Genomic DNA, 23,968 nt, shown 5'->3' with positions numbered 1-23,968 from the left:
GCACTTAAGGGTTCTGCCATTTACTGTATAATTCCTGCCTGTATTAGACCTTCCAAAATGCATTACCTCGCATTTGTCCGGATTAAACTCCATCTGCCATTTCTCCGCCCAAGTCTCCAACCGATCTATATCCCGTTGTATCCTTTGATGATATAAGGGGAGTTTGGTCTCATAGCGAGCCAGGATTTGAGGATTTTGTCCACATTCTTAATAATCATCATCCATCCGTAAAGATCCAAATCTCAACCAATCAAGAAAAGATCAATTTCCCAGACACAACAGTATTCAAATTGGAACAAAAAGATGATAAACATAAATTGGCAACAGAAGTTTTCTTTAAAACAACAGACACACACACACACACACTCTCACATATCCAAAGTCACCATGCTAAGTGTACTTTCCCAGGATTAATCAAATCACCACTGGTGAGATTCCATCACATTTGTACAAAATTGCGTGGGGGTAGGTTTCAGAACCTGAGAAGTCATTGCAGCAAAATTATCTCTGCAACACACGTGGAGAAAATGAAAATACATTTTCAAACCCTGGGACAGGCAGTCAGCAGCACCTAGAGGAGTGTGTGAAAGGAGGACCCTGGTACAGGCAGTCAGCAGCACCTAGAGGAGAGTGTGAGAGGAGGACCCTGAGACAGACAGTCAGCAGCCGCCACATGACCAGCCTTGCCGCATGAGCGACAATGCTTGGGTTGCCCAGCGTAGACCAGGTAGCCCCGGTTTCCCCCGATAGCGAAACTGGAGGGAGGGTGGAAAATGGCTCCCTTACCATCGGTCTTTAGCGTGACCTTAAACAGGCGTTTGCCTGTCCAGATCCCCAAGTCGTCTCGAATCTCAGTGCCGCTCCCCACCTTATCGAAGTACCTGGTGAGGAAGGTGACCACGTCGGCGACAGGGACGAAGGGGTTGTACACATGCACCATCACCTCACGTTCCCGTTGCAACGGCAGAGAGAAGTGCGGCTCCGCCGTCAGGATCTTCATCTCCGGCAGGTCTCTCTTCTCCTCGAACACCCTCAGGAGCCGGACGCAGTCTGCCACCCGCTTGAATGTGACGTCAGGATCAACTCGGTGAAAGACGCGCTTTGGTCTGCCCGAAACTTGTTGGTCTTCCAGCACAAAGAGTTGTCCCCGACCGATTGTTGCGGACTGGCACAATCCAAAGTCCAGGACTACGTGCTGAGGGACGCACTAAAGCTTGGGGCAGCTGCCGCAAAGGCGCAATGGGGAAGGGTCGCTGTCTAAGACCTTTCTACCACAGCGCACCGAGAGACTGGGAACTGTTTAGAGCCCCTCGGGCTGTACAGATCAAAATGAAAGGCTGTAAATGATTGTAATATTGTTTGTACTGATGCACCTGGTGATACATTTTGTAAAAGTTTAACCTGGATTGTACCCTTGTAATGTTGTTTTTGAAATGGTTTTGAATGTGATTGAAGATTTTTTATGAATAAAGTATATTTTTACAAAAAAAAAGTCAGCAGCACCTAGAGGAGAGTGTGAGAGGAGGACCCTGGGACAGGCAGTCAGCAGCACCTAGAGGAGGACCTGTCAGAGCTGAAGTGCGATGTCAAAAGGAAAACAGGTAGGTGATTGGTGGGTATCTCTTCCGTGTCTCTTTTGATTGGCCAAGTGGTTTAAATCAGGAGAGGTTATTGCAGCTGAAGACTACAGTCAAGAAATTCACTCTTAAAATATTTAACAAATTAATTAATTAAATAGAATAGAGGCGACTGGGCAGGCGATGTGTTGCAGCTATAGTATGTGGGAGCTGGTGGACACCAGTGCGATCCACAGTGACCATATCTGCAGCAAGTGTTGGCTGCTCGAGGAACTGCGGCTCAGAATTGATGAGCTGGAGTCCGAGCTGCGGACACTGACACACATCAGGGAGGGGGAGAGTTACCTTGACGCTGTGTTCCAGGAGACAGTTCACAGAATCACACAATGCAGAAGAGGCCCTTAGGTCCATCGAGTCTGCACTGACACATAAGAAACACCTGACCTACCTACCTAATCCCATTTACCAGCACTTGACACATAGCCTTGAATGTTATGACATGCCAAGTACTCATCCAGGTACTTTTTAAAGAATGTGAGGCAACCCGCCTCCACCACCTTCCTAGGCAGCGCATTCCAGACCATCACCACCCTCTGGGTAAAAAAGTTTTTCCTCACATCCCCCCTAAACCTCCTGCCCCTCACCTTGAACTTGTGTCCCCTTGTGACTGATGCTTCAACTAAGGGGAACAGCTGCTCCCTATCTACTCTGTCCATGCCCCTCATAATCTTGTACACCTCGATTGGGTCGCCTCTCAGTCTTCTCTGCTCCAACAAAAACAACCCAATGCTTTCCAACCTCATCCCAGGCAACATCCTGGTGAATCTCCTCTGCACCCCTTCCAGGGCAAACACATTCTTCCTATAATGTGGTGACCAGAACTGCACACAATACTCCAGCTGTGGCCTCACCAAGATTCTATACAAGTCCAACATGACCTCCCTACTTTTGTAATCTATGCCTCGATTGATAAAGGCAAGTGGCCCATATGCCTTTTTTACCAGCCCACTAACATGCCCCTCCACCTTCAGAGATCTATGGACACACATGCCAAGGTCCCTTTGTTCCTCAGAACTTCCTAGTGTCATGCCGTTCATTGAATATTTCCTTGTAAAATTACTCCTTCCAAAGTGTATCACCTCACACTTTTCAGGGTTAAATTCCATCTGCCACTTATCTGCCCATTTGACCATCCCGTCTATATCTTCCTGTAGCCCAAGACACTGTTAACCACCCGGCCAACCTTTGTGTCATCCACAAACTTACTAATCCTACCCCCCCCCACCACCACATAGTCATCTATGTTGTTTATATAAATTATGAATAATAGGGGACCCAGCACAGATCCCTGTGGTTCGCCACTGAACACTGGCTTCCAGTCACTAAAGCAGCCTTCTGTCATCACCCTCTGTCTCCGACAACTAAGCCAACTTTGAATCCACCTTGTCAAATTACCCTGTATCCCCATGTGCATTTGCCTTCCTTATAATTCTCCCATGTGGGACCTTGTCAAGGGCTTTGCTGAAATCCATATAAACTACATCAACTGCACTACCCTCATCTACACACCTGGTCACCTACTCAAAAAATTCAATCAAATTTGTTAAGCATGACCTCCCTCCGACAAAGCCATGCTGACTATCCCTGATCAAACCTTGCCTCTCCAAGTGGAGATAGAATCTCTCCTTCAGAATTTTCTCCAATAGTTTCCCGACCACTGACATGAGACTCACTGGCCTGTAGTTCCCTGGCTTATCTCTACTACCCTTCCTAAATAGCGGAATCACATCAGCTGTTCTCCAGTCCTCTGACACCTCCCCTGTGGCCAGAGAGGAATTAAAAATTTGGGTCAGAGCCCCTGCGATCTCCTCCTTTGCCTCCCTCAGCAGTCTGGGACACAAATAATCTGGACCTGGAGATTTGTCCACTTTTAAGCCTGCCAACACCTCCAATACCTTGTCACTCCCTATATCAATTTGCTCAGAAACCTTGCAGTCTCTCTCCCCGATTTCAATACCTTCATCCTCATTCTCTTGGGTGAAGACGGATGTGAAGTATTCGTTCAACACTCTAGCGATGTCCTCTGGCTCCACCCATAGATTGCCCCCTTGGTCCCGAACGGGCCCTACTCTTTCCCTGGTTATCCTCTTCCCATTGATATACTTATAGAATATCTTGGGATTTTCCCTACTTTTACCAGCCAGAGCTTTCTCATATCCCCTCTTTGCTCTCCTAATTGCTTTCTTAAGCTCCACCCTGCACTGTCGGTACTCCACTAATGCCTCCGCTGATTTGCTTCCCTTGTACCTGCTAAAAGCCTCTCTTTTCCTTCTCATCGTATCCTGAATCTCTCTGGTCATCCATGGTTCTCTGGGCTTGTTACTCCTTCCTATCACCCTAGAGGGAACATATTGAGCCTATACCCTCCCCATTTTCTTTTTGAACACCCCCCACTGTTCCTCTGTAGATTTCCCCACAAGTAGCTGTTCCCAGTCTACCTTGGCCAGATCCTGCCTTATTTTACTGAAATCCGCTCTCCCCCAGTCCAAAATATTTTTTTGAAACTTGTCTATTTCTTTGTCCAAAACAAGCTTAACACCCCTTAGATTAATTACATCAGATTTGGACCATGGTCAGGGACAGCAGGGTGTGACTGTGAGTGAGACAAGTATGCGGATCCAAAATTTAGCTTTGGAGGAGCCTCAGGCAGTGCCCTTGTCCAATAGGTATGAGGTTCTTGCTCCCGGTGGTGTGGGCAAGGGCACAAACTGCAGGAAGGATGGGCGACCTGACCACAGCACCGTGGTACAGAGCGCCATTCAAGTGGGGGGAGAAAAGAGAAATGTAGTAGTAATAGGGGATAGCATACTTAGGGGAATAGAAACTGTTCTCTGCTGCAAAGACAGGGAAGCCCAAAGGCTCTGTTGCCTACCTGGTGCCATAGTTAAGGACATCTCTTCTGGGTTGGAGAGGAACTTGGAGTGGGAGGAGAAGGATCCAGTTGTTGTGGTCCATGTAGGTACCAACAACAGAGGTAGGACTGGGAGAGGTTCTGCTGAGGGACTACGAGCAGCTCGGGACTAAATTAAAAAGCAGAACCACAAAGGTAATAATCTCCGGATTACGACCTGAGCCACGTGCAAATTGGCATAGGGTAAATAAGATCAGAGAGGTAAATGTGTGGCTCAAAGATTGGTGTGGGAGAAATGGATTCCAATTCATGGGGCACTGGCACATGGGGCACTGGCACCAGTACTGGGGAAGGAGAGAGCTGTTCTGTTAGGACGGGCTTCATTTGGACCATGCTAAGGCCAGTGTCCTGGCGAATTGTATAACTAGGGTTGTAGATAGGGCTTTAAACTAATTAGTGGAGGTGAGAGCTCAATTGAAGGGAAGTTTAAAAAATCAAAAAGAAACGAGAGAGCAGAGGTGCAGGGTAGTGAAGAGGTGAACAATAATGCAAGTATAACAGGAAGGGACAGAAAAGATAAGCAGAAGAGTTAAGCGGAAATCAGAACCACAATGAGTATTAATGGTAAAAAGTCAAAGCTTAAGGCTCTTTATCTGAATGCACGCGGCATTTGTAACAAGGTAGATAAGTTGACAGCACAAATAGAAATAGATGAATATGACTGGATGGTTATTACAGAGACGTGGTTCCAGGGTGACCAAGACTCGGGGACTCAATGTTGAAGAGTATTCGACGTTCCTGGAAAATAGGCAAAAAGGAAAAGGAGGTGGGGTAGCTTTGTTAATAAAGGAAGGTATCAGTGCAGTGGTGAGTAGTGATATAAGTGCAATAGATTGTGATGTGGAATCAGTTTGGGTGGAAATAGGAATAGCAAGGGGAAGAAGTCACGGGTGGGAGTCGTCTACAGGCCCCCGAAGAGTTGCCTCACTGTAGGACAAAGTATAAATCAGGAAATAATGGAGGCATGCAAGAAGGGCACTGCAATTATCATGGGTGATTTTAATCTGCATATTGACTAGACAAACCACATTGGCAGGGGTAACATGGAAGACGAATTTGTAGAGTGCATCAGGGATTGTTTCTTAGAGCAATATGCGCAGAACCTACCTGGGAACAGACTATTTTAGATCGAGTAATGTGTAATGAGGTGGGATTAACAACAGATCTCGTAGTTAAGGATCCTCTAGGGGGCAGCAATCACAAAATGGTAGAATTTCAAATTTAGTTTGAGGGTGAGCAACTCTGGTCTCAGGCCAGTGTCCTCAACTGAAATAAGGGCAATTACTGAGGTCTGGAGAAAGAGTAGTCTAAAGCAGATTGGGATAATAGGCTAACGGGGAGGTCAGTGGATGCGCAGTGGCAGACATTTAAGCAGATATTTTATTATGCTCAGCAAAAATTTACCCTGGTCAAAAAGAAGGACTCGATGAGAAGGATGAACCACCCATGGTTAACAAAGGTGCTCAAGGAGAGTATCCAATCAAAAACTAAGGCATACAAAGCGGCAAAAACTAATGGTAGGTCAGAGGATTGTGAATTTTTTAGGAACTAGCAGCGGATGACTAAAAAGATCATGAAGAGGGACAAAATTAATTATGAAAGTAAATCAGCAAGAAATACATTTGAAAAATACAACAAGAGCTTCTACAGGTATATAAAAGAAAAGAACTTCTAAGCTGTGCAGCCCATCTCCATGGCAATGTGGCACGCTTTGGGAAGTTCCAAACAGAGATGCAAACTAAATAGCTTTTACCTTTAAAAGACTCTTTGATATGATGATCCATATGAAATATGAACCAATATATTCGCTACAAGGTTCAAAGAGCATCAGCCCACTTGAAGCAAAATCGTGAGACCAGCCAGTCCAGCAGAAAGAAACCCTCCGACCCTCCCACTTCACCAAGTGTCAGAATGAACATGGTTCAGTCCTAGATGTGATGAACAGCATCAACAGCAGCAGAATCCAACCCCTGTAATCACTTGTGAACTCGCTGGTGTCTCAGCAAGTGGGATGAATAAGGGAATCCCTTCCCACACTCAGAGCAGGTGAACGGCCTCTCATTGGTGTGAATTCGCTGGTGCGTCAGTAGGCTGGATGACCGAGTGAATCCCTTCCCACATTCCGAGCAGGTGAATGGCCTCTCCCCAGTGTGAACTCGTTGGTGTGCCAGCAGGCTGGAAGGATCACTGAATCCCTTCCCACACACGGAGCAGGTGAATGGCCTCTCCCTGGTGTGAACTCGCTGGTGTTTGAGCAGGTTACATGACTGAGTGAATCCCTTCCCACAAACAGAGCAAGTGAATGGTCTCTCCCCAGTGTGAATTCGCTGATGATTCCGTAGGTTGGACAGTTCACTGAACCCCTTCCCACACACAGAGCAGGTGAATGGCCTCTCCCCAGTGTGAACTCGCTGGTGTGACTGCAGGTGTGATGCATCTTTGAATCCCTTCCCACACTCAGAGCAGGTGAACGGCCTCTCCCCAGTGTGAATGCGCTGATGTATCAGCAGATGTGATGAATCTTTGAATCCCTTCCCACACTCAGAGCAGGTGAACGGCCTCTCCTCAATGTGAATGCGCTGGTGAGTCAGCAGATGTGATGAATCCTTGAATCTCTTCCCACAATTAGAGCAGGTGAACGGCCTCTCCCCAGTGTGAGCTCGCTGGTGTTTCAGAAGATTCGCTGAGTGTGTGAATCGCTTTCCACATACGGAGCAGGTGAGCGGCCTCTCCCCAGTGTGAACTCGCTGGTGTGATATCAGATGGGATGAATTACTGAATCCCCTCCCACATTCTGAGCAGGTGAATGGCCTCTCCCCTGTGTGACTGCGTCGATGAGTTTCCAGCTCAGATGGGAACCGAAATCCCTTCCCACAGTCCCCACATTTCCACGGTTTCTCCATGATGCAGGTGTCCTTGTGTATTCCTAGGTTTGACAATCAGTTGAAGCCTTGTCCACACACACAGAACACGTGTACAGACTCTCCCTGCTGTGAATGTTGTGATTTTTTTTAGGCTGTGTAACTGGTTAAAGCTCCTTCCACAGTCAATGCACTGGAACACTCTCACTCAGGTGTGAGAGTCTCGGTGCTTTTCCAGTCACACTGATGTTTAAAAACTTTTGAAGCAGACAAACATTTCTCTTCCTAAATACAAAAGTCAATGATATTTAGGTCCTGATGAATCGAGTGACTCTGTCAGATTCTGGCCTGACATTTGGTTTGAGATTTCTGTCTGCAAATCCTCCGCTTCTAATTTCCTGTAAAAGGAATTTATAAAAGTCATCACTGTCAGTACAGGATAGAATTTCAGAACCGACAATTCTAGTTTCGATAGAACATTTTTTCCTCTCTCCCAAAAAGCTGTCAATCTCTGTCCCACACACGCTCCATCCATTCTCACTCTCCTGTACCTAATATGCACCCTCCCAATTTTCCTGAAGGTGCTGATTGATGATCAACAGGTCCAAGCTCATCACTTTGTGTCCAGAACATAAAGACATGAAAATCTTCATGCATCTTCTTTGGGCTGCCCACCGAATGGAAATATGTCTGTATCACTGGACTTAAAATGGGTGTAATCCACAGGACTCTTTCACTGGGTTAAGATGCGGGCAATGCAAGGAAGAACTTCATTTAGGTAGCGAACGGTCATGACATGGAACTCGCTCTCCACGAGGGTGGTGGAAGCAGAGAATTTCAAAATGAAATTGGATGGGTACTCAAAGGAAATAAACTTGCAGAGAAACGGAGATATAGAGGGAGAACGGAACTGTCTGGCTTGCTCTACAGAGAGTCGGCATGGACTCGAGTTGTCGAATGAGCTCCTTTTATGTTGTATTGACTCTATAACATGAAATATATAGTGTCACTCCAGTACTATATTACAAGACTATAAAAAATAATAAATGAATTTTATTACAGAACCTCAAATAATATATCTAATATATACCATATAACAACACTAGATATACCTCTGTCCTGTATTAATTTCCTGTCTCCTTAAATGTCAGCCATCTCCTGGGGAAACCACTCCTTTAATTGTGAACATTAGGAAAGAGACCATCCTTTTAGCCAGACAAATAAATGTGTCAAGCTGAGGGAGCAAAGGATGTCAATGTCTTTAAGAGAGAGAGAGAGACCTGGGCCAAACTTTCCAGAGTCTGCACCCTCCCTGGATTCACTTCCTTTCCCTTCAGTTCCTGTAAGTCAACAATTTGCCCCCAGAATGAGAAAAGAAATGGAAAGGGGGAGAAAAGAAAGTGTTTTACTCACAGATGTTGGACACAGGAGCAAATTTTAGTCTGTGTGAAGCTCAATCTTCATTCACACAAAGCCCGAGCTCTGATTGGCTGGAGGAACAGAGTCCTTCCGGTCCTCCAACTCTTCCCATTGGCCAGCCCCTCAGCATCGCGGGAAGGGGGCGTGCTCTCCTCTGCACATGCGCATTTTCCCCTCTCCCGAGCTCTCCGAGCTGCTTCTCGCTCCGGCCGGAGCCGTCAGCCGGTTGCCTGGAAACCTTGGCTCGAGGAGGTGGAGGTGGATGGGGAGGGGGAACAATGGGTGGGGGCGGGGCTCCCGTGTCCGCGCGCCTGGCCTGCAGACTGGAACCCGAGGACGTCACCTCGGAGCACACTGATTCCTATTGGCTGATTCAGGCAGGGTTCCATTGTGCACGTTGGACAATGAGCTTCAGACTAAAACTTCCTCCTCTGGGCAACATCTGTGAGTAAATCAGTGTTTCCCCCTTTCCATTTCTTTTCTCATTCCCCCTCTATATCCCGTTCCCCTGCAAGATTATTTTCTTCAAGTACCCATCCAATTTCATTTTGAAATCACTGATGATCTCTGCTTCCACCATCCTCACAGTGAGTGAATTCCAGATCATGTCCACTCGCTGCCCGAACAAATTTCTCCCTCACATCCCCCAGGTATCTCTCATCACGTAGTACAGTCCTGTATATTGCACACATTTTTAGTCCACTGAGCATATATATTGTGAAATTATTGATTGCCTCTGCTTCCACGACCGTCATAGGTAGTGAGTTGCAATCAGTCTCTGGGCCCTGGACAGGAAGCAGTGAGCATGGATCTGTCAATCAGTGTGAGTCAGCACCTTCAGGAGAATTGGGAGGGTGTATATTAGGTACAGCAGAGTGAGAACGGAGGGAGAGTGCGGGATGGACATTTACGGTTTATGGGTAACGAGAGGGGAAAGAATGTTCCACAGAAACTAGGATTGTCTTTTCTGAATTTCTATGCTGTCCTGATAGTGATGATTTTTCTAAACTTTTTACAGGTGACTGCAAGGGGAGGATTTTCTGACAGAAATCCCAAACTAACTCATGTCAAGATCTAACATTTTTCCTTCATTCACTGGGACCTGAATATTAACGGCCTTTGAACCCAGAAGGGGACACAGACACACCCAATTCAGAGTGTTCCATTGCACTGACTGTTGAAAGAACCTTAAACAGTTGTGTGCAGTTGATAAAACATCACACCATTTACAGCGGGGAGAGACCATACACATGTTCTGTGTGTGGACGAGGGTTCAACTGATCGTTAAACTTGGAGAGACACATGGACACGCGCACCATGGTGAAACCGTGGAAATGTGGGGACTGTGGGAAGGGATTCCAGAGCCCATCTGAGTTGGAAACTCATCGACGCAGAGGGGAGAGGCCATTCACCTGCTCTAAGTGTGGGAAGGGATTTACTCAATAAAACAACCTGCTGAGACACCAGCGTGTTCACACTGGGGAGAGGCCATTCACTTGCTCTGTTTGTGGGAAGGGATTTGGTCATTCATCCACCCTGCAGGATCACCAGCGAGTTCACACCGGGGAGAAGCCAGCCACCTGCTCTGAGTGTGGGAAGGTGTTCAGTCGGTTATCCAACCTGCAGGAACACTAGAGAGTTCACACTGGGGAGCAGCCGTTCACCTGTCCTGTGTGTGGGAAGGGATTCACTCATTCGTCCACCCTGCAGGAACAACAGCGAGTTCACACCGGGGAGAGGCCATTCAGCTGCTCTGTTTGCGGGAAGGGATTCACTAAGATGTCCACCCTGCTAACACACCAGCAAGTTCACACTGGGGAGAGGCCATTCACCTGCTTTGAGTGTGGGAAAGGATTCACTCAGTTATCCAGCCTGCAGAGACACCAACGAATTCACTACTGATTGCAGGGACTGGATTCTGCTGTTATTGCTGCTGTTAATCACATCCAGGACTGAACCATGTTCATTCTGACAGTTGGTGAAATGGGAGGGTCGGAGGGTTCTTTCTGCTGGACTGGCTGGTCTCACAGCCTTGCTTCCAGTGGGCTGATGCTCTTTGAGCCTGGGAGTGCACATTTCCACTGAAATGATCTGCAAAAACTGATGAAGGACATTTATTTTATCCTGGAGAGTAAATAGTGTTTTTCTCACCACTGCACGTAGATCTAAAATCACAGCGATCAGTGCTTCGACCTCAACTGTTTGCAATTTATATAAATGACTTGGATGAAGGGATTGAAGAGATGGTTGCCAACTTTGCTGATGACACAAAGATAGGTAGGAAAGTAAGTTGTGAAGAGGACATAAGGAGGCTACAAACATATATAGATAGGTTAAGTGGGTGGGCAAGGACCTGGCAGATGGAGCATAATGTGGGAAAATGTGAAATTGTCCATTTTGGCAGGAAGAATAAAAGAGAAGCATATTATATAAATGGTGGGAGATTGCAGAGTTCTGAGGCACAGAGGGGTCTGGGTGTCCTAATGTGTGATTCATAAAAGGCTAGTCTGCAAGTGCAGCAGGTTTTTAGGAAAGTTAATAGAACGTTATCATTTATTGTGAGGGGAATTGAATACAAAAGTAGGGAGGTTATGGTTCAATTGTACAGGGCACTAGCGAGACCAGATGTGGAGGACAGTGTGCAGTGTTGGTCACCTTATTTAAGGAGGGATGTAAATGTGTTGGAAGCAGTTCAGAGAAGGTTGACCAGACCAATACCTGGAATGGGAGGGTTGTCTTATGAGGAATGGTTGGACAGGCTGGGCTTGTATCCGCTGGAGTTTAGAATAGTAAGAGGTGACTTGATTGAAACATATAAGACCCTGAGGGGTCTTGACAGGGTGGATGTGGAGAAGATGTTTCCTCATGTGGGAGAATCTAGAACTAAGGGTCACTGTTTAAAAATAAGGTGTTGCCCATTTAAAACAGAGATGAGGCGAAATTATTTCATTCAGCGGGTCATGAGCCTTTGGAACTCTCTTCCTGAAAAGGTGTGGAAGCAGAGTCTTTGAATCCTTTTAAGGCAGAGGTGATAGATTCTTGGTAAGCAGTGCGGTGATAGGTTAGCGGGGATAAGTGGGATGCAGATTTCAGGTTACTATCAGATCAGCCATGATCTTATTAAATGGCAGAGCAGGCTCGAGGGGCTGAATGGCCTACTGCTCCTTGTTCGATTGCTTCTTGCTTCCTCTGTTCCATTGAGGCTACAGCACAGGGCCAGGCCATTCGGCTCAATTGGTCTCTGTCAGTATTTATGCTCCACATGAGCCTCCACCCACCCCTCTTCATCTCCCCCCATCAGCATATCCTTGTATTCATTTCTCCCTCATGTATGTATCTAGCTTCCACTTAAATGTATTCATGCTATTCACCTGAACCACTCGCTGTGATAGCGAGTTCCACATTCTCACCACTCGCTGGGTAAAGAGGCTTCTCATGAAATCCCTGTTGGATTATTGAACCCCATCAACATCTTAAAGACTTCCATCAGGTCACCCTTCAGTCTTCTCTTTTCTAGAGAAAAGCAGCCCCAGCCTTTCCTGAGGGTTAAATGCTCTCAGTTCTGGTATTATTCTTGTGAATCTTTGTTGCTCCTTCTCCAGTGCCTTTATTTCCTTTTTCTAAATGGAGATCACAAATGTTGACAGTACTCCCAGTGTAGTCTAACCATGGTTCGGGGGGAGTTCACTAGGTTTAGTTTTAATTTTATAGTTAGGGTTTGTGTTCGGGTTTGGTTTAGGGCTATGGTTAGGGTTAGGGCTATGTTTAAGTTTAGTGCATGGTTAGGGTTAGGGTTAGCTTTAGGATTAGGCTAGGGTTATGTTGAGGGTTTTGGTTAGGTTTATGGTTAGGTTTAGGGTTAGGTTTAGAGTTAGAGTTAGCCTTAGGGTTATGTTCTGGGTTAGGTTAGGGTTGGGGCTAGGGTTAGGGTTAGGTTTAGAATAATGGTTAATTTTAGGGTTAGATTTAGGGTTATGGTTAGTTTTAGCGTTAGGTTCAGGGTTAGGGTTAGCATAATGTAATGGTTAGGGTTAGGGTTAGGCTTAGAGTTAAAGTTAGGTATATGATTAGATTTAGAGTTTTGGTTAGGTTTAGATTTAGATTTAGGGTCATGGTCAGGGTTATCTTTAGGGTTTTGGTTAGGTTTAGGGTTAGATTTAGCGTTATGGTTAGGTTTATAGTTAGGTTGAGGTTTAGGGTTAGGTTAGGGTTAGGGTTTGGCTTAGAATAATGGTTAGGTTTAGGGTTACATTTAGGGTTGTGGTTAGGTTTAGGGTTATGTTTATGTTTAGAGTTAGGTTTAGGGTTAGGTTAGGGTTAGGGTTAGGTTTAGAGTTATAGTTAGGTTTAGGGTTATGGTTATGCTTAGTGTTATGGTTAGGTTTGGATTACAGTTAGGTGTATGGTTAGATTTAGGGTTATGATGAGGTTTAGGGTTAGGGGTTTGGCTAGGTTGAGGGTTAGAATTAGGGCTTGGTTAGGATTAGGGTTAGGGATGGGTTTAGGGTTAGAGTTAGGGTTATTGTTAGGGTTAGGATTATGGTTAGGGTTTGGGATATGGCTATGTTTAGGGTTATCATTAGGTTCACAATTAGGTTTAGGATTATGGATAGGTTTAGGGTTAGGGCTATGGTTAGTTTTAGGGTTACAACTATGTTTAGGGTTAGTGTTAGGTTTCTGGTTTGGTTTTGGTTAGGGTTAGGTGTAGGTTTAGGGTTTGCTTTAGGGTTAGGTTTATGGTTAGGTTTAGAGCTATGGTTATGTTTAGGGCTAGGTTTAGGGTTAGTTTTAGTGTTATGATTAGAGTTAGGGTTAGGTTCAAGTTTAGGGTTAGGTTTACCATTAAATTTAAGGTTATGTTTAGGGTTAGTGTTAGGACTATAGTTAGGTTTATGGTTAGGGTTAGGTTTACGGGTGGGTTTAGGGTTATTGTTAGGTTTAGAGTGAGGTTTATGTTTAGCTTTAAGATCAGGTTTAGGGTTCGGGTTCGGATTAGGATTATAGTAAGGATAAGGGTTTGGCTTAGGGTTGAGGTTAGGTTTAGGGTTATGGTTAGGGCTAGATTTAGGTTTAGGGTTATGACTAGTTTTAGGATTAGTGTTAGGTTTCAGATAATGTTTAGAGTTATGGTTAGGTTTAGGGTTAGGATTAGGTTTAGGGTTATGGTTAGGGCTAGCTTTAGAAACATGGTTATGTTTAGGGTTAGGTTAAGGTTAGGGTCAGGGTTTGTGTTTGGTTAGGTTTAGGGTAAGGTTTAGGATTATGGTTAGGTTTAGGGTTATGGTTAGGTTTAGGATTAGCTTTAGAGTTGGGTTAGGGTTAGGGGTAGTTTTGGGTTCACGGTTAGATTTAGGGTTATTGTTATGTTTAGGGCTATGGTTAGGTTAGGATTATGTTCAGGGTTATGGTTAGGTTTAGGGTTAGATTTAGGGTTATGGTTATGTTTAGGGCAAGGGTTAGCTTTAGGGTTAGGTTTCGGTTTAGGGTTAGCTTTAGGGCTATAGTTAGTTTTAGGGTTAGGTTTAGGTTGATGCTTAGGTTTTGGAGCGAGTGCTCCATTCTCATCACTCTCTGGGTGAAGAAGTTTATTCTCTTAACCACCTTCTTGTCCCTTTTAATTCTTGCCCAGTCTCTCAGCTCGATCTGCTGGTCCTGGAATGGGGAAAAGGACAGAGAAAGGATGAGGCAACTGAGACTTCACATCACTTCCCCGAACACCAGGGCTCAGTCAGTCTCATACACTCGCCTCTGAGTCTGAAGGTCGTGGGTTCAAGTCCCCACTCCAGAGACTCGAGTCCCCCACAATTGAGGGCTGACACTCATTCAGTCTTCATCTGCCAGGTTCCGAAGCTCTGGAATTCCCTCCCTTAACCCCTCCATTTCTCTCTCCCCCTTTAAGATTCTGCTTAAAACCTACCTTTTCTCATCTCGCTGATATCAAGGACTTGACAAACTGTGTGTCCAAAACAAAGCTGATTTATTTGATATTTATCTGGAATATTAACCTCCAGCGCAGTTACAGGTTGTATTAACATCATCAGAACATACAAACACACGAGCAAAGAGCAGGAGGAGGCCATTCAGCTCCTCGATCCTGCTCTGCCATTTAATAAGATCATGGCTGATCTGATAGTAACCTCAAATCTGCATCCTGCCTACCCTCAATAACCTATCGCCCTCTTGCTTACCAAGAATCTATCCACCTCTGCCTTAAAAATATTCAAAGACTCTGGGCTGAATTTTGCCGTCGGCGAGCAGGGGGGCGGGGCCCGCTCGCCGATGCGTAAAATGACGTGGATGACGTCGGGGGTCCCGCCCCATTTAAATTTTCAGGAAGGCGGCGGGCGCAGCAAAATCAGCTGTGGGCCCGCCCGCCTGTAAATGGCCAATTGAGGCTATTAACAGGATTATTGAAGCAATTAAAGGACCTGCCCGTCCAAACTTAAGGTTAGTGAGCAGGCCAGGAGCCCCGGTGGACAATAGAAAACACATGAAACCTCATCCACCGGCGGGATGGGGTTTCATGAGGGGTTTTAAAAAGTTTAATAAAGTTTTGGTGTAATTTATGAACATGTCCCATCTCATGTCACATTGTCACATGAGGGGGACATGTGAAGGATTTTTTTTTCTATTAATGTTTTAAAAAGTGTAAGCGATCTCCCTGAGGCAGCACTTAGCCTCAGGGAGATGTGCGCTCTTTCGTGCACGTGCACGAAAGAGTGCACTCTCGCTTTTGGGGAATCCCCACCCGCACAGGGAGCACATAGCGCTTCCCACCGGATGTCACGCTGGGTGGGCCTTAATTGGCCTGCCCACGTAAAGTGGCAGCAGTGCCCGCTTCTCTGGCGGGGATCGGCTTCCCGGCAGGGAGAAAATTCTGCCCTCTGATTCCACTGTCTTTTCAGGGAGAGAGTTCCAAAGGTTTATGGGCGGCCCCTTATTTTAAAACATTGATCCCCTCATTTTAATTTCTCCTTTAAGTGGAAACATCCTCTCCACATCCACCCTGTGAAGACCCCTCAGGGTCTGAAAGGTTTCAATCAAGTCGCTTCTTACTCTTCTAAACTCCAACGGATACAAGTCCAGCCTGTCCAACCTTTCCTCAGAAGACAACCCACCCATTCCAGATATTAACCTGGTAAATCTTCCCTGAACTGCTTCCAACACATTTACATCCTTCCTTAAATAAGGCGACCAATACAATTGACAGTACTCCAGATGCAGTCTCACTAGTGCTGTGTATAACTGAAGCATAACTTCCCTACTTTTGTATCAAATTCCCCTCGCAATAAATGATAATATTCTACTAGCTTTCCTAATTACTTGCTGTCCTTGCATACTAGCCTTTTGCAATTCATGCACTAAGACACACAAATCCCTTTGCACGTCAGAGCTCTGCAATCTCTCATCATTTAGATAGTATGCTTCTCTGACATTCTCCCTGCCAAAATGGACAATTTCAGATTTTCTCACAACTGTCAGAATGAACATGGTTCAGTCCTGGATGTGATTAACAGCAGCAATAACAGCAGAATCCAACCACTGCAGTCAAACATGAACTCGCTGGTGTGTCAGGAGATGGGACGAGCGAGTGAACTTTCAGTCTTTCCCTGGTGTGAACTCACTGGTGTATCAACAGGCTGGAGGATTGGCTGAATTCCTTCCCACACATTGAGCATTTAAATGCCTCTCCCCAGGGTGAATTCGCAGCTTGGCTGACTGAGTGAATCCCTTCCGAGTTGGATCAGGTGACTGGTCTCGCTCCGACGTGAGCTCATTGATATGTTATCAAGCTCAATGAGTGAGTGAATCCCTTCCAACATTCAGAGAAGGTCAGTGGACTCTCACCTAGAGAGGAATCTCTGAACCTCTTCACACACTGGGAGCGAGCAAAGGGCCTCTCCACAGTGTGAACTTGTTAACGTCTAAGCAGGGTGGATGAGCAAAGGAATCCCTTCCCACACATGGAGCAGGTGAATGTCTTCTCCCTATTGTGACTGCATGGTTGAGTTTCCAGCTTGGCTGCTTTCTCAAAGCCCCTCCCACTGCCAGCTTTACATAGATCATCCCCTGTCGGGCTACAGTTGTCCATCACCAAGCTGGATGACCAATTGAAGCATCACACTGATAGCTGAAAACTTTTCATTGGATAGACAAACAAATAATTTCTCATTCAGCATTCAAAGGCTGATGATAGTCAGGTCCTGATAAGTTGAGTAATGCTGTCAGGTCTTGACGTGATGTTTGGTTTGCGTTTCCGGTCTGCAAATCCTTCCTACTAATGCACTGTAAAATCAGATTACAAACATACTACAAAAACAAAGGGTAGAAATCCAGGACTGATGATTCCAGTTGTCATAGAACATCCTTCCTCCTCTCAAACGAGAAATCTCTGTCCCCCACATACTCCGTTCCTCCCTATTGATTGTAGCTCTAATTCATCCTACCATCCTCCTCCTGCTTTTTCCCCAATTCTCCTCCCCTGAAGGTGCTGACTCTCGGGCTCAGTTTCACACTCACCTATTATCCTCCTCAATATGTCACCCAGGTGTCTAAATCTTTACAACTCAAATTAACAAACTGTTTTGCTAAGGGGACGTCACAATCAAATCCAGTGACTACCCACATGTACGTTGTGTCAGGGCGGGGTCACTGCGCCCCCCACCCCCACTTTCCATCCCTGTCCCCGGAGTTTGCAGACTGGGCACCGGATGGATAATGGCGGCCGCAGGGCCCACATTCCACCGCGCTGGTGAAATAGCTCTATCCGCCGCGCGGGCGGGCGGCCCGGAACTGCGCATGTCTGAGGGTGAGCGGAAGCTGCGCATGTGCGAAGAATTGCGATTTTCATTGGACAAACCGCTCGTTTGTCATTGGGTCAATGAGTCTCCGGCTTCGACGAACACTTCCGCTGCCTCATTGTCTTCAGGCAGGAGATTGACTAATGGGAAGACTTGGAGGACCGGAAGGACTTTGGTCCTCCACCCAATCAGAGCGCGGACTTTGTGTGAATGAAGATTGAGCTTCACACAGACTAAAACTTACTCCTGTGTCCAACATCTGTGAGTAAAACACTTTCTTTTCTCCCCCTTTCCATTTCTTTTCTCATTCTGGGGGGAAATTGTTGACTTGCAGGAACTGAAGGGAAAGGAAGTGAATCCAGGGAGGGTGCAGACTCTGGAAAGGTTGGCCCAGGTCTCTCTCTCTCTCTCTCTCTTAAAGACATTGACATCCTTTGCTCCCTCAGCTTGACACATTTATTTGTCTGGCTAAAAGGATGGTCTCTTTCCTAACGTTCACAATTCAAGGGGTGGTTTCCCCTGGAGATGGCTGACATTTAAGGGGACAGTAAATTAAGATAGGACAAAGATATGTCTAGTGTTGTTATATGATACATATTTTATTATTCACGGTCATCTAAACTTCATTCATAATTATTTCTAGTCTTGTAATATATTAGTGTAGTTACATAATGCATCTCTAATCATAGAGTCTTTGTGGCACAGAAGGAGTCCATTCAGCAACTTGAGTCAACGCTGACTGTCTGTGTAGAGCAATACAACCACAGTATCAAACAGAAAGCGATGAGCATGATTCTGTCACTCAGGATGAATCAGCAGCTTCAGCAGAATTGGGAGGGTGTATATAATGTGAAGCACTGTGAGCATGGAGGGAGATTCACAACTTTTCGGCAATGACAGAAGGCAGAATGTTCCATGGAAACTAGAATTGTCGGTTCTAAAATGTTATCCTGTACTGATTTTGCAAACTCCTTTTACAGGATATCAGAAGGGGAGGATTTGCAGACAGAAATCTCAAACCAAACATCACGTCAAGATCTGACAGAGTCACGCGGTTTAATGGGACCTGAATATCATCGGCCGTTGAATCTAGAAGAAGCAATGTTTGTCTGTTCTATCTGCTTCAGAACATTTTAAACATCAGTGTGACTGGACAAGCACTAAGACACACACACCCGAGTGACTGTTCCAGTGCACTGACTGTCAAGGAGCATCAACCAGGTAAACAGACTGATTTGACATTGCAACGTAGAGAGACCGTAAAAGTGTTTTGATTGTGGACGAGGATTCAACTGAACATCGAACCTGGAGAGACACAAGGACACCCGCACCATGGGGAAACCGTGGAAATTTGGGGACTGTGGGAAGGGGTTCACATCCCCCTCGAAGCTGGAAATTCATCGGCGCAGTCACACTGGGGAGAGGCCGTTCACCTGCTCTGTGTGTGGGAAGGGATTCAGTCAGTTATCGAACCTTCTGACACACCAGGCTCTTCACACCACGGAGAGGCCATTCTCCTGCTCTGAGTGTGGGAAGAGATTCACTCGGTCATCCCACCTGCAGACACACTGGTGGGTTCACACCGGGGAGAGGCCATTCACCTGTTCAGAGTGTGGGAAGGGCTTCACTCAGCCATTCAACCTACTGACACATCAGCGAGTTCACACCAGAGAGACACCATTCGTCTGCTCTGAGTGTGGGAAGGGATTCAGTCAGTTATCCAGCCTGCACACACACCAGCGAATTCACACCGGGGAAAGACCGTTCACCTGCCCTGGGTGTGGGAAAGGATTCAGTGATTCATCTGCCCTGCGGAAGCACAAGCGAGTACACATTCGGGAGAGGCCATTCACCTGCTCTGAATGTGGGAAGGCATTCACTCAGTCATCTGACCTGCAGACACACAGGCGGGTTCACACCCGAGAGACACCATTCTCCTGCTCTGAGTGTGGGAAGCAATTCACTCGGTTATGTAGCCTGCAGACACACCGGTGGGTTCACACAGGGGAGAGACTGTTTACCTGCTCTGAGTGTGGGAAGCGCTTCACTCAGTCATCGAGCCTGCTGAGACACCAGCGAGGTCACACTGGGGAGAGGCTATTCACCTGCTCTGAATGTAGGAAGGGATTCACTCAGTCATCCGACCTGCTGACACATCAGCGAGGCCACACTGGAGAGAGGCCATTCATCTGTTCTCTATGTAGGAAGGGATTCATTCATTTATCCAGCCTGCTGAGACACCAGCGAGTTCACAAGTGATTCCAAGGGTTGTATTCTGATGTTATTGCTGCTGTTAATCACATCCAGGACTGAACCATGTTCACTCTGACACTTGGTGAAGTGGGAGGGTCGGAGGGTTTCTTTCTGCTGGACTGGCTGGTCTCACGACTTTGCTTCCAGTGGCTGATGCTCTTTGAGCCTGGGAGTGCACATTTCCACTGAAATGATCCACAAAAGTTGATGAAGTACATTTATTTTATCCTGGAGAGTAAATAGTGTTTTTCCTACCACTACAGGTAGATCTAAAATAAATACATTTGTCTCTGTTCCATTGAGTCTGCAGAACAGAGCCAGGCCAGTCGGCTCAATTGGTCTCTGTCAGTATTTATGCTCCACATGAGCCTCCACCCACCCCTCTTCATCTCCCCTCATCAGCATATCCTTCTATTCATTTCTCCCTCATGTATGTATCTAGCTTCCACTTAAATATATTCATGCTATTCACCTGAACCACTCGCTGTGGGAGCGAGTTCCACATTCTCACCACTCACTGGGTCAAGAGGTTTCTCATGAAATCCCTGCTGGATTATTGAACCCCATCAATATCTTAAAGACTTCCATCAGGTCACCCTTCAGTCTTCTCTTTTCTAGAGAAAAGCTGCCCCAGCCTTTCCTGAGGGTTAAATGCTCTCAGTTCTGGTATTATTCTTGTGAATCTTTGTTGCCCCTTATTTCCTTTTTCTAAATGGAGATCACAAATGTTGACAGTACTCCCAGTGTAGTCTAACCATGGTTCGAAACAAGTTAAACATAACCTCCCTGCTTTTTAATTCTATCTCTCTAGAATGGAGATATCTGGGCCCCACACTTTAGGAAAGATGTGAAGTTCTTCGAGAGGGTGCAGAGGAGATTTACGAGAATGGCCCCAGGGATGAGGGAATTCAGTTAGTTGGAGAGACTGGAGCAGCTGAAATTGTTCTTTTTAAATCACAGAGTTATTAGGGTAGAGAAGGAGTCCATTCAGCTCATCGTGTCCATGCCGGCTCACTGCAGAGCAAACCAGTCAGTCCCATTGCCTCGTTCTATCCCTGTCACCCTTAAAATTTATTTCCCTCAACTGCCCATCCAGTTTCCTTTGGAAACCGTTCACTGTCTCTGCTTCCACCCACCTTGCAGACAGCGAGTTCCAAGTCATTAACACTCACTGTGTAAAAATGTTCCTCCTTAAATTCCCCCCCATATCTTTTCATTTTCATTCTTTCATGGGATGTGGGTGTCTCTGGCTAGGCCAGCATTTATTGCCCATCCCTAATTGCCTTGAGAAGGTGGTGTTGAGCTGCCATCTTCAACCGCTGCAGTCCATGTGGTATAGGTACACCCACAGTGCTGTTAGGGAGGGAGTTCCAGGATTTTGACCCAGCGATAGTGAAGGAACGGTGACATAGATATATCTCCTGTACAAAACCTTAAATCCGTATCCCTCCTCATCCTTTACCATCAGTGAATGGGAACAGCTTTTCTTTGTCCACTCTATCTAAACCTGTCATAATCTTGCACACCTCTATCAAATCTCCCCTCAACCTCCTTTGCTCCAAGGAGAACAACCCCAGCTTCTCCAACCTAACCTTGTATTTAAAATCCCTCATCCCTGGAATCATTCTGGTAAATCTCCTCTCCACCCTCTCAGGGACCCTCACATCCTTCCTAAAGTGTGGTGACCAGAACTGGACTCAATACTGTAGTTGTGGCCTAACCAGAGCTTTATAAAGCTTCAGAAAAACTTCCCTGCTTTTGTTCTCAATTTTTCTATTTCTGAAGCCTAAGATCCCATGTGCTTTGCTAATTCCTCTCTCACTGTGTCCTGCCACCTTCAATGATCTCTGCACATGAACCCCCAGGTCCCTCTGCCCCTGCTCACTCTTTAGAACTGTGCCATTAAGTCTATATTTCCTCTCCCTATCCCCTCTGCCAAATTACATCACCTCCCACTTCTCTGTATGAAATTCCATCTGCCACCTCAGAGAATGTTAAGGGGAGATTTAAGTGTTAAACTAAACATACAGAGAAGAGGAGGCACTGCTTTCTTTAATATGTCACCCACAATGAAGATGATCCCCTCCCTTTCAAGGCACACGAGGCTCATAGAGCACAGAAGGAGGCCATTCGGCCCATCGTGCTCCTGCTGGCTCTTTGAAAGAGCTGTCCAATTAATCCCATCGCCCTGCAATTTTCTTTTCCTTTCAAGAATCTGCCCCATTCCCTTCTGAAAGATACAGTTGAATTTGCTTCCAGCGCGTTTTCAGGCAGTGAATTCCAAATCACAACAACTCGCTGTGATTTTTAAAACAAAAAATTCCTCATCTTGGATGTGGTGTGTTTGGATGTTCAAAAAGCATTTGGAAAGGTGTTAAAGAAGAGGTTGACACACAAAATCAGCTCTCAATCTCTATGAATGATTTCGATGAGGGACTGAGTGTAATAAATGCACGTTTGCTGACAATTAAACAAGGGCTTGCATTTCTGTAGTGCCTTTCATGACCACAGGACGTCCCAAAGCGCTTTACAGCCAATGAAGGACTTTTGAGGTGTAGTCACTGTTGTAATGTAGGAAATGCTGCAGCCAATTTACACACAGCAAGATTCCCACACACAGCAATGTGATAATAACCAGATGATCTGTTTTTAGTGATGTTGATTGAGGGATGGATATTGGCCAGGACACCGGGGATAACTCCCCTGCTCTTCTTCAAAATAGTGGTTTTGGGATCTTTTGTATCCACCTGAGAGGGCAGACAGGGCTGGCAGTTCAACATCTCATTCGAGAGAAGGTTGCACTGACAGTGCAGCACTCCCTCAGTGCTGGCACTGGGAATGTTGGCTTTGATTTTTGTCGTCAGGTTCCTGGTGTGGGATTTGAACCCACAGCCTCCTGACTCAGCGATGAGAGTGTTACCCACTGAGCCACGGCTGACACTATAGACAATACAAAGTTAGAAATGGAAAGTTACCCTTTGCCTCCAGTGTCTAAATCTAATACTAAAATCCCCAGTATAAATAACAAGTGTTTAACTGACAAATGTTGAAATGTTGGTTCAGAGCTACAAGTTTCGACTTCCCATTTGAGCCTCCAGCACCTTTCTGTCTCTCTATTGCTGGTGTCAATGACAGCCAGGCGACGGAGCTGAGGGCTGAATTTAGCTGAGAATAACGGGGCCTGTGCCCCAGTTGGGAAACTGCCATGGGCGTCGCACTGACAGAGAGACAGGAAGGTGCTGGAGGACTGACTGGGAAATGGGCCTCCAACCAATCGGGGCGCGGGAGGGAGTGACCTGACCCCCGGGGTTTAGTGCCCCTGTGTCCAAAGCGGGGAGTCACGGGAACAGGGTACAGAGGAGCCGAAGAGAAACCATTTGGGTCCAGAACATTTGCACATCCTTTTACTCTGATTGTCGTGATCCTCGAGTAATTTTGTTTGTTTTTTTAACCATGTTCAATTTCATTAATAAACTTTTATCAGTAAAAAGATTTGATTTTTCTGGGCTTTTCATGATTAGATTTCTGCACTTCAGGGAAAGTGGGTGAGAGGGGTTGGCAGGCCCTTTAACAGAAAGTGAATCCCTCTAAGGTAATTGGCAAAGGAGCCAGAGGGGGAGATGAGATTTTATTTTTGACAAAGCGATGTTAGAAAATGGGGTTCAGGGAGTCAATTAGCCCTTTATCCCCTTTCCCAAACTCTGAAATGATTCACAGTGATAACCCTTATTGGTGACAGTGGTTAGATTTTATTCAGTATAAATAAGACCTGACACATGCTCATGTCTGAGCAGTAGTATCAAAGTGCAGCAGCATTACCATTACACTCTGGGTAGAAGCACCATCTCCACGTAAATGCTCCCTGCTCTGCCCCAGATGCCATGGCACCAGTCAATGCAATATGTAAAACCTCTACAAATCTCTGTGCTCGGGGAATCCCTTCTGATACTTTTTACATCACAAAATCTATGGAGACTGATTTAACCCAATCATTGCTGAGCTAACATTTGAATGTACCAATTACAATACCTGTCACTGAACCATCTGTACCTTCCCAAGCCACATCAAACTCTCAAACAGGATTGC

At 46.0% G+C, this 23,968-nt stretch overlaps 6 protein-coding genes across 8 annotated transcripts in view; 2 read left to right on the top strand and 4 right to left on the bottom strand.

Annotated features, from left to right (window-relative positions):
- The window catches only part of LOC144698460 (uncharacterized), a 404,975-nt gene that overhangs the window by 130,643 nt on the left and 250,364 nt on the right, over positions 1-23,968 (bottom strand). The gene's annotated exons all lie outside the window — the stretch shown is intronic.
- LOC144697207 (uncharacterized) overlaps positions 1-23,968 on the bottom strand; it is a 301,742-nt gene that overhangs the window by 171,340 nt on the left and 106,434 nt on the right. The gene's annotated exons all lie outside the window — the stretch shown is intronic.
- The window catches only part of LOC144697338 (uncharacterized), a 264,249-nt gene that overhangs the window by 140,458 nt on the left and 99,823 nt on the right, over positions 1-23,968 (bottom strand). The window lies entirely within an intron of this gene.
- Positions 1-23,968, top strand: part of LOC144696975 (uncharacterized) — a 404,367-nt gene that overhangs the window by 363,166 nt on the left and 17,233 nt on the right. The gene's annotated exons all lie outside the window — the stretch shown is intronic.
- LOC144696903 (uncharacterized) overlaps positions 5,529-23,968 on the bottom strand; it is a 147,667-nt gene continuing 129,227 nt past the window's right edge. The window contains exons 1-2 of one of the 3 annotated variants that reach the window (XM_078568619.1): positions 8,823-8,879; positions 5,529-7,807 (exon numbers count right to left, since the gene is read on the bottom strand). In XM_078568619.1, coding sequence (XP_078424745.1) covers positions 6,525-7,451 — 927 coding nt within the window. In that variant the 5' untranslated portion in view covers positions 7,452-7,807; positions 8,823-8,879 and the 3' untranslated portion in view covers positions 5,529-6,524. Of the gene's footprint in view, positions 7,808-8,822; positions 8,880-14,568; positions 14,575-23,968 lie in introns of those variants that run through there. The other 2 variants (XM_078568617.1, XM_078568618.1) reach the window with 2 other exon arrangements.
- Positions 18,608-20,387, top strand: LOC144697086 (uncharacterized). Its single transcript, XM_078568902.1, has one exon. It carries the CDS (start codon positions 18,962-18,964, stop codon positions 19,886-19,888), a length of 927 nt encoding a protein of 308 aa, XP_078425028.1. The 5' UTR covers positions 18,608-18,961; the 3' UTR covers positions 19,889-20,387.

This window comes from Cetorhinus maximus, chromosome 23 (genome assembly GCF_964194155.1).
Source record: "Cetorhinus maximus chromosome 23, sCetMax3.hap1.1, whole genome shotgun sequence".
Lineage (NCBI taxonomy): Eukaryota > Metazoa > Chordata > Chondrichthyes > Lamniformes > Cetorhinidae > Cetorhinus > Cetorhinus maximus.
This window is presented reverse-complemented; position numbering and strand designations above follow the sequence as displayed.

Bases quoted from the DNA above. Each gene is read 5' to 3' on its own strand.
- LOC144697086 (XM_078568902.1), top strand. From the start codon at position 18,962: ATGGGGAAACCGTGGAAATTTGGGGACTGTGGGAAGGGGTTCACATCC.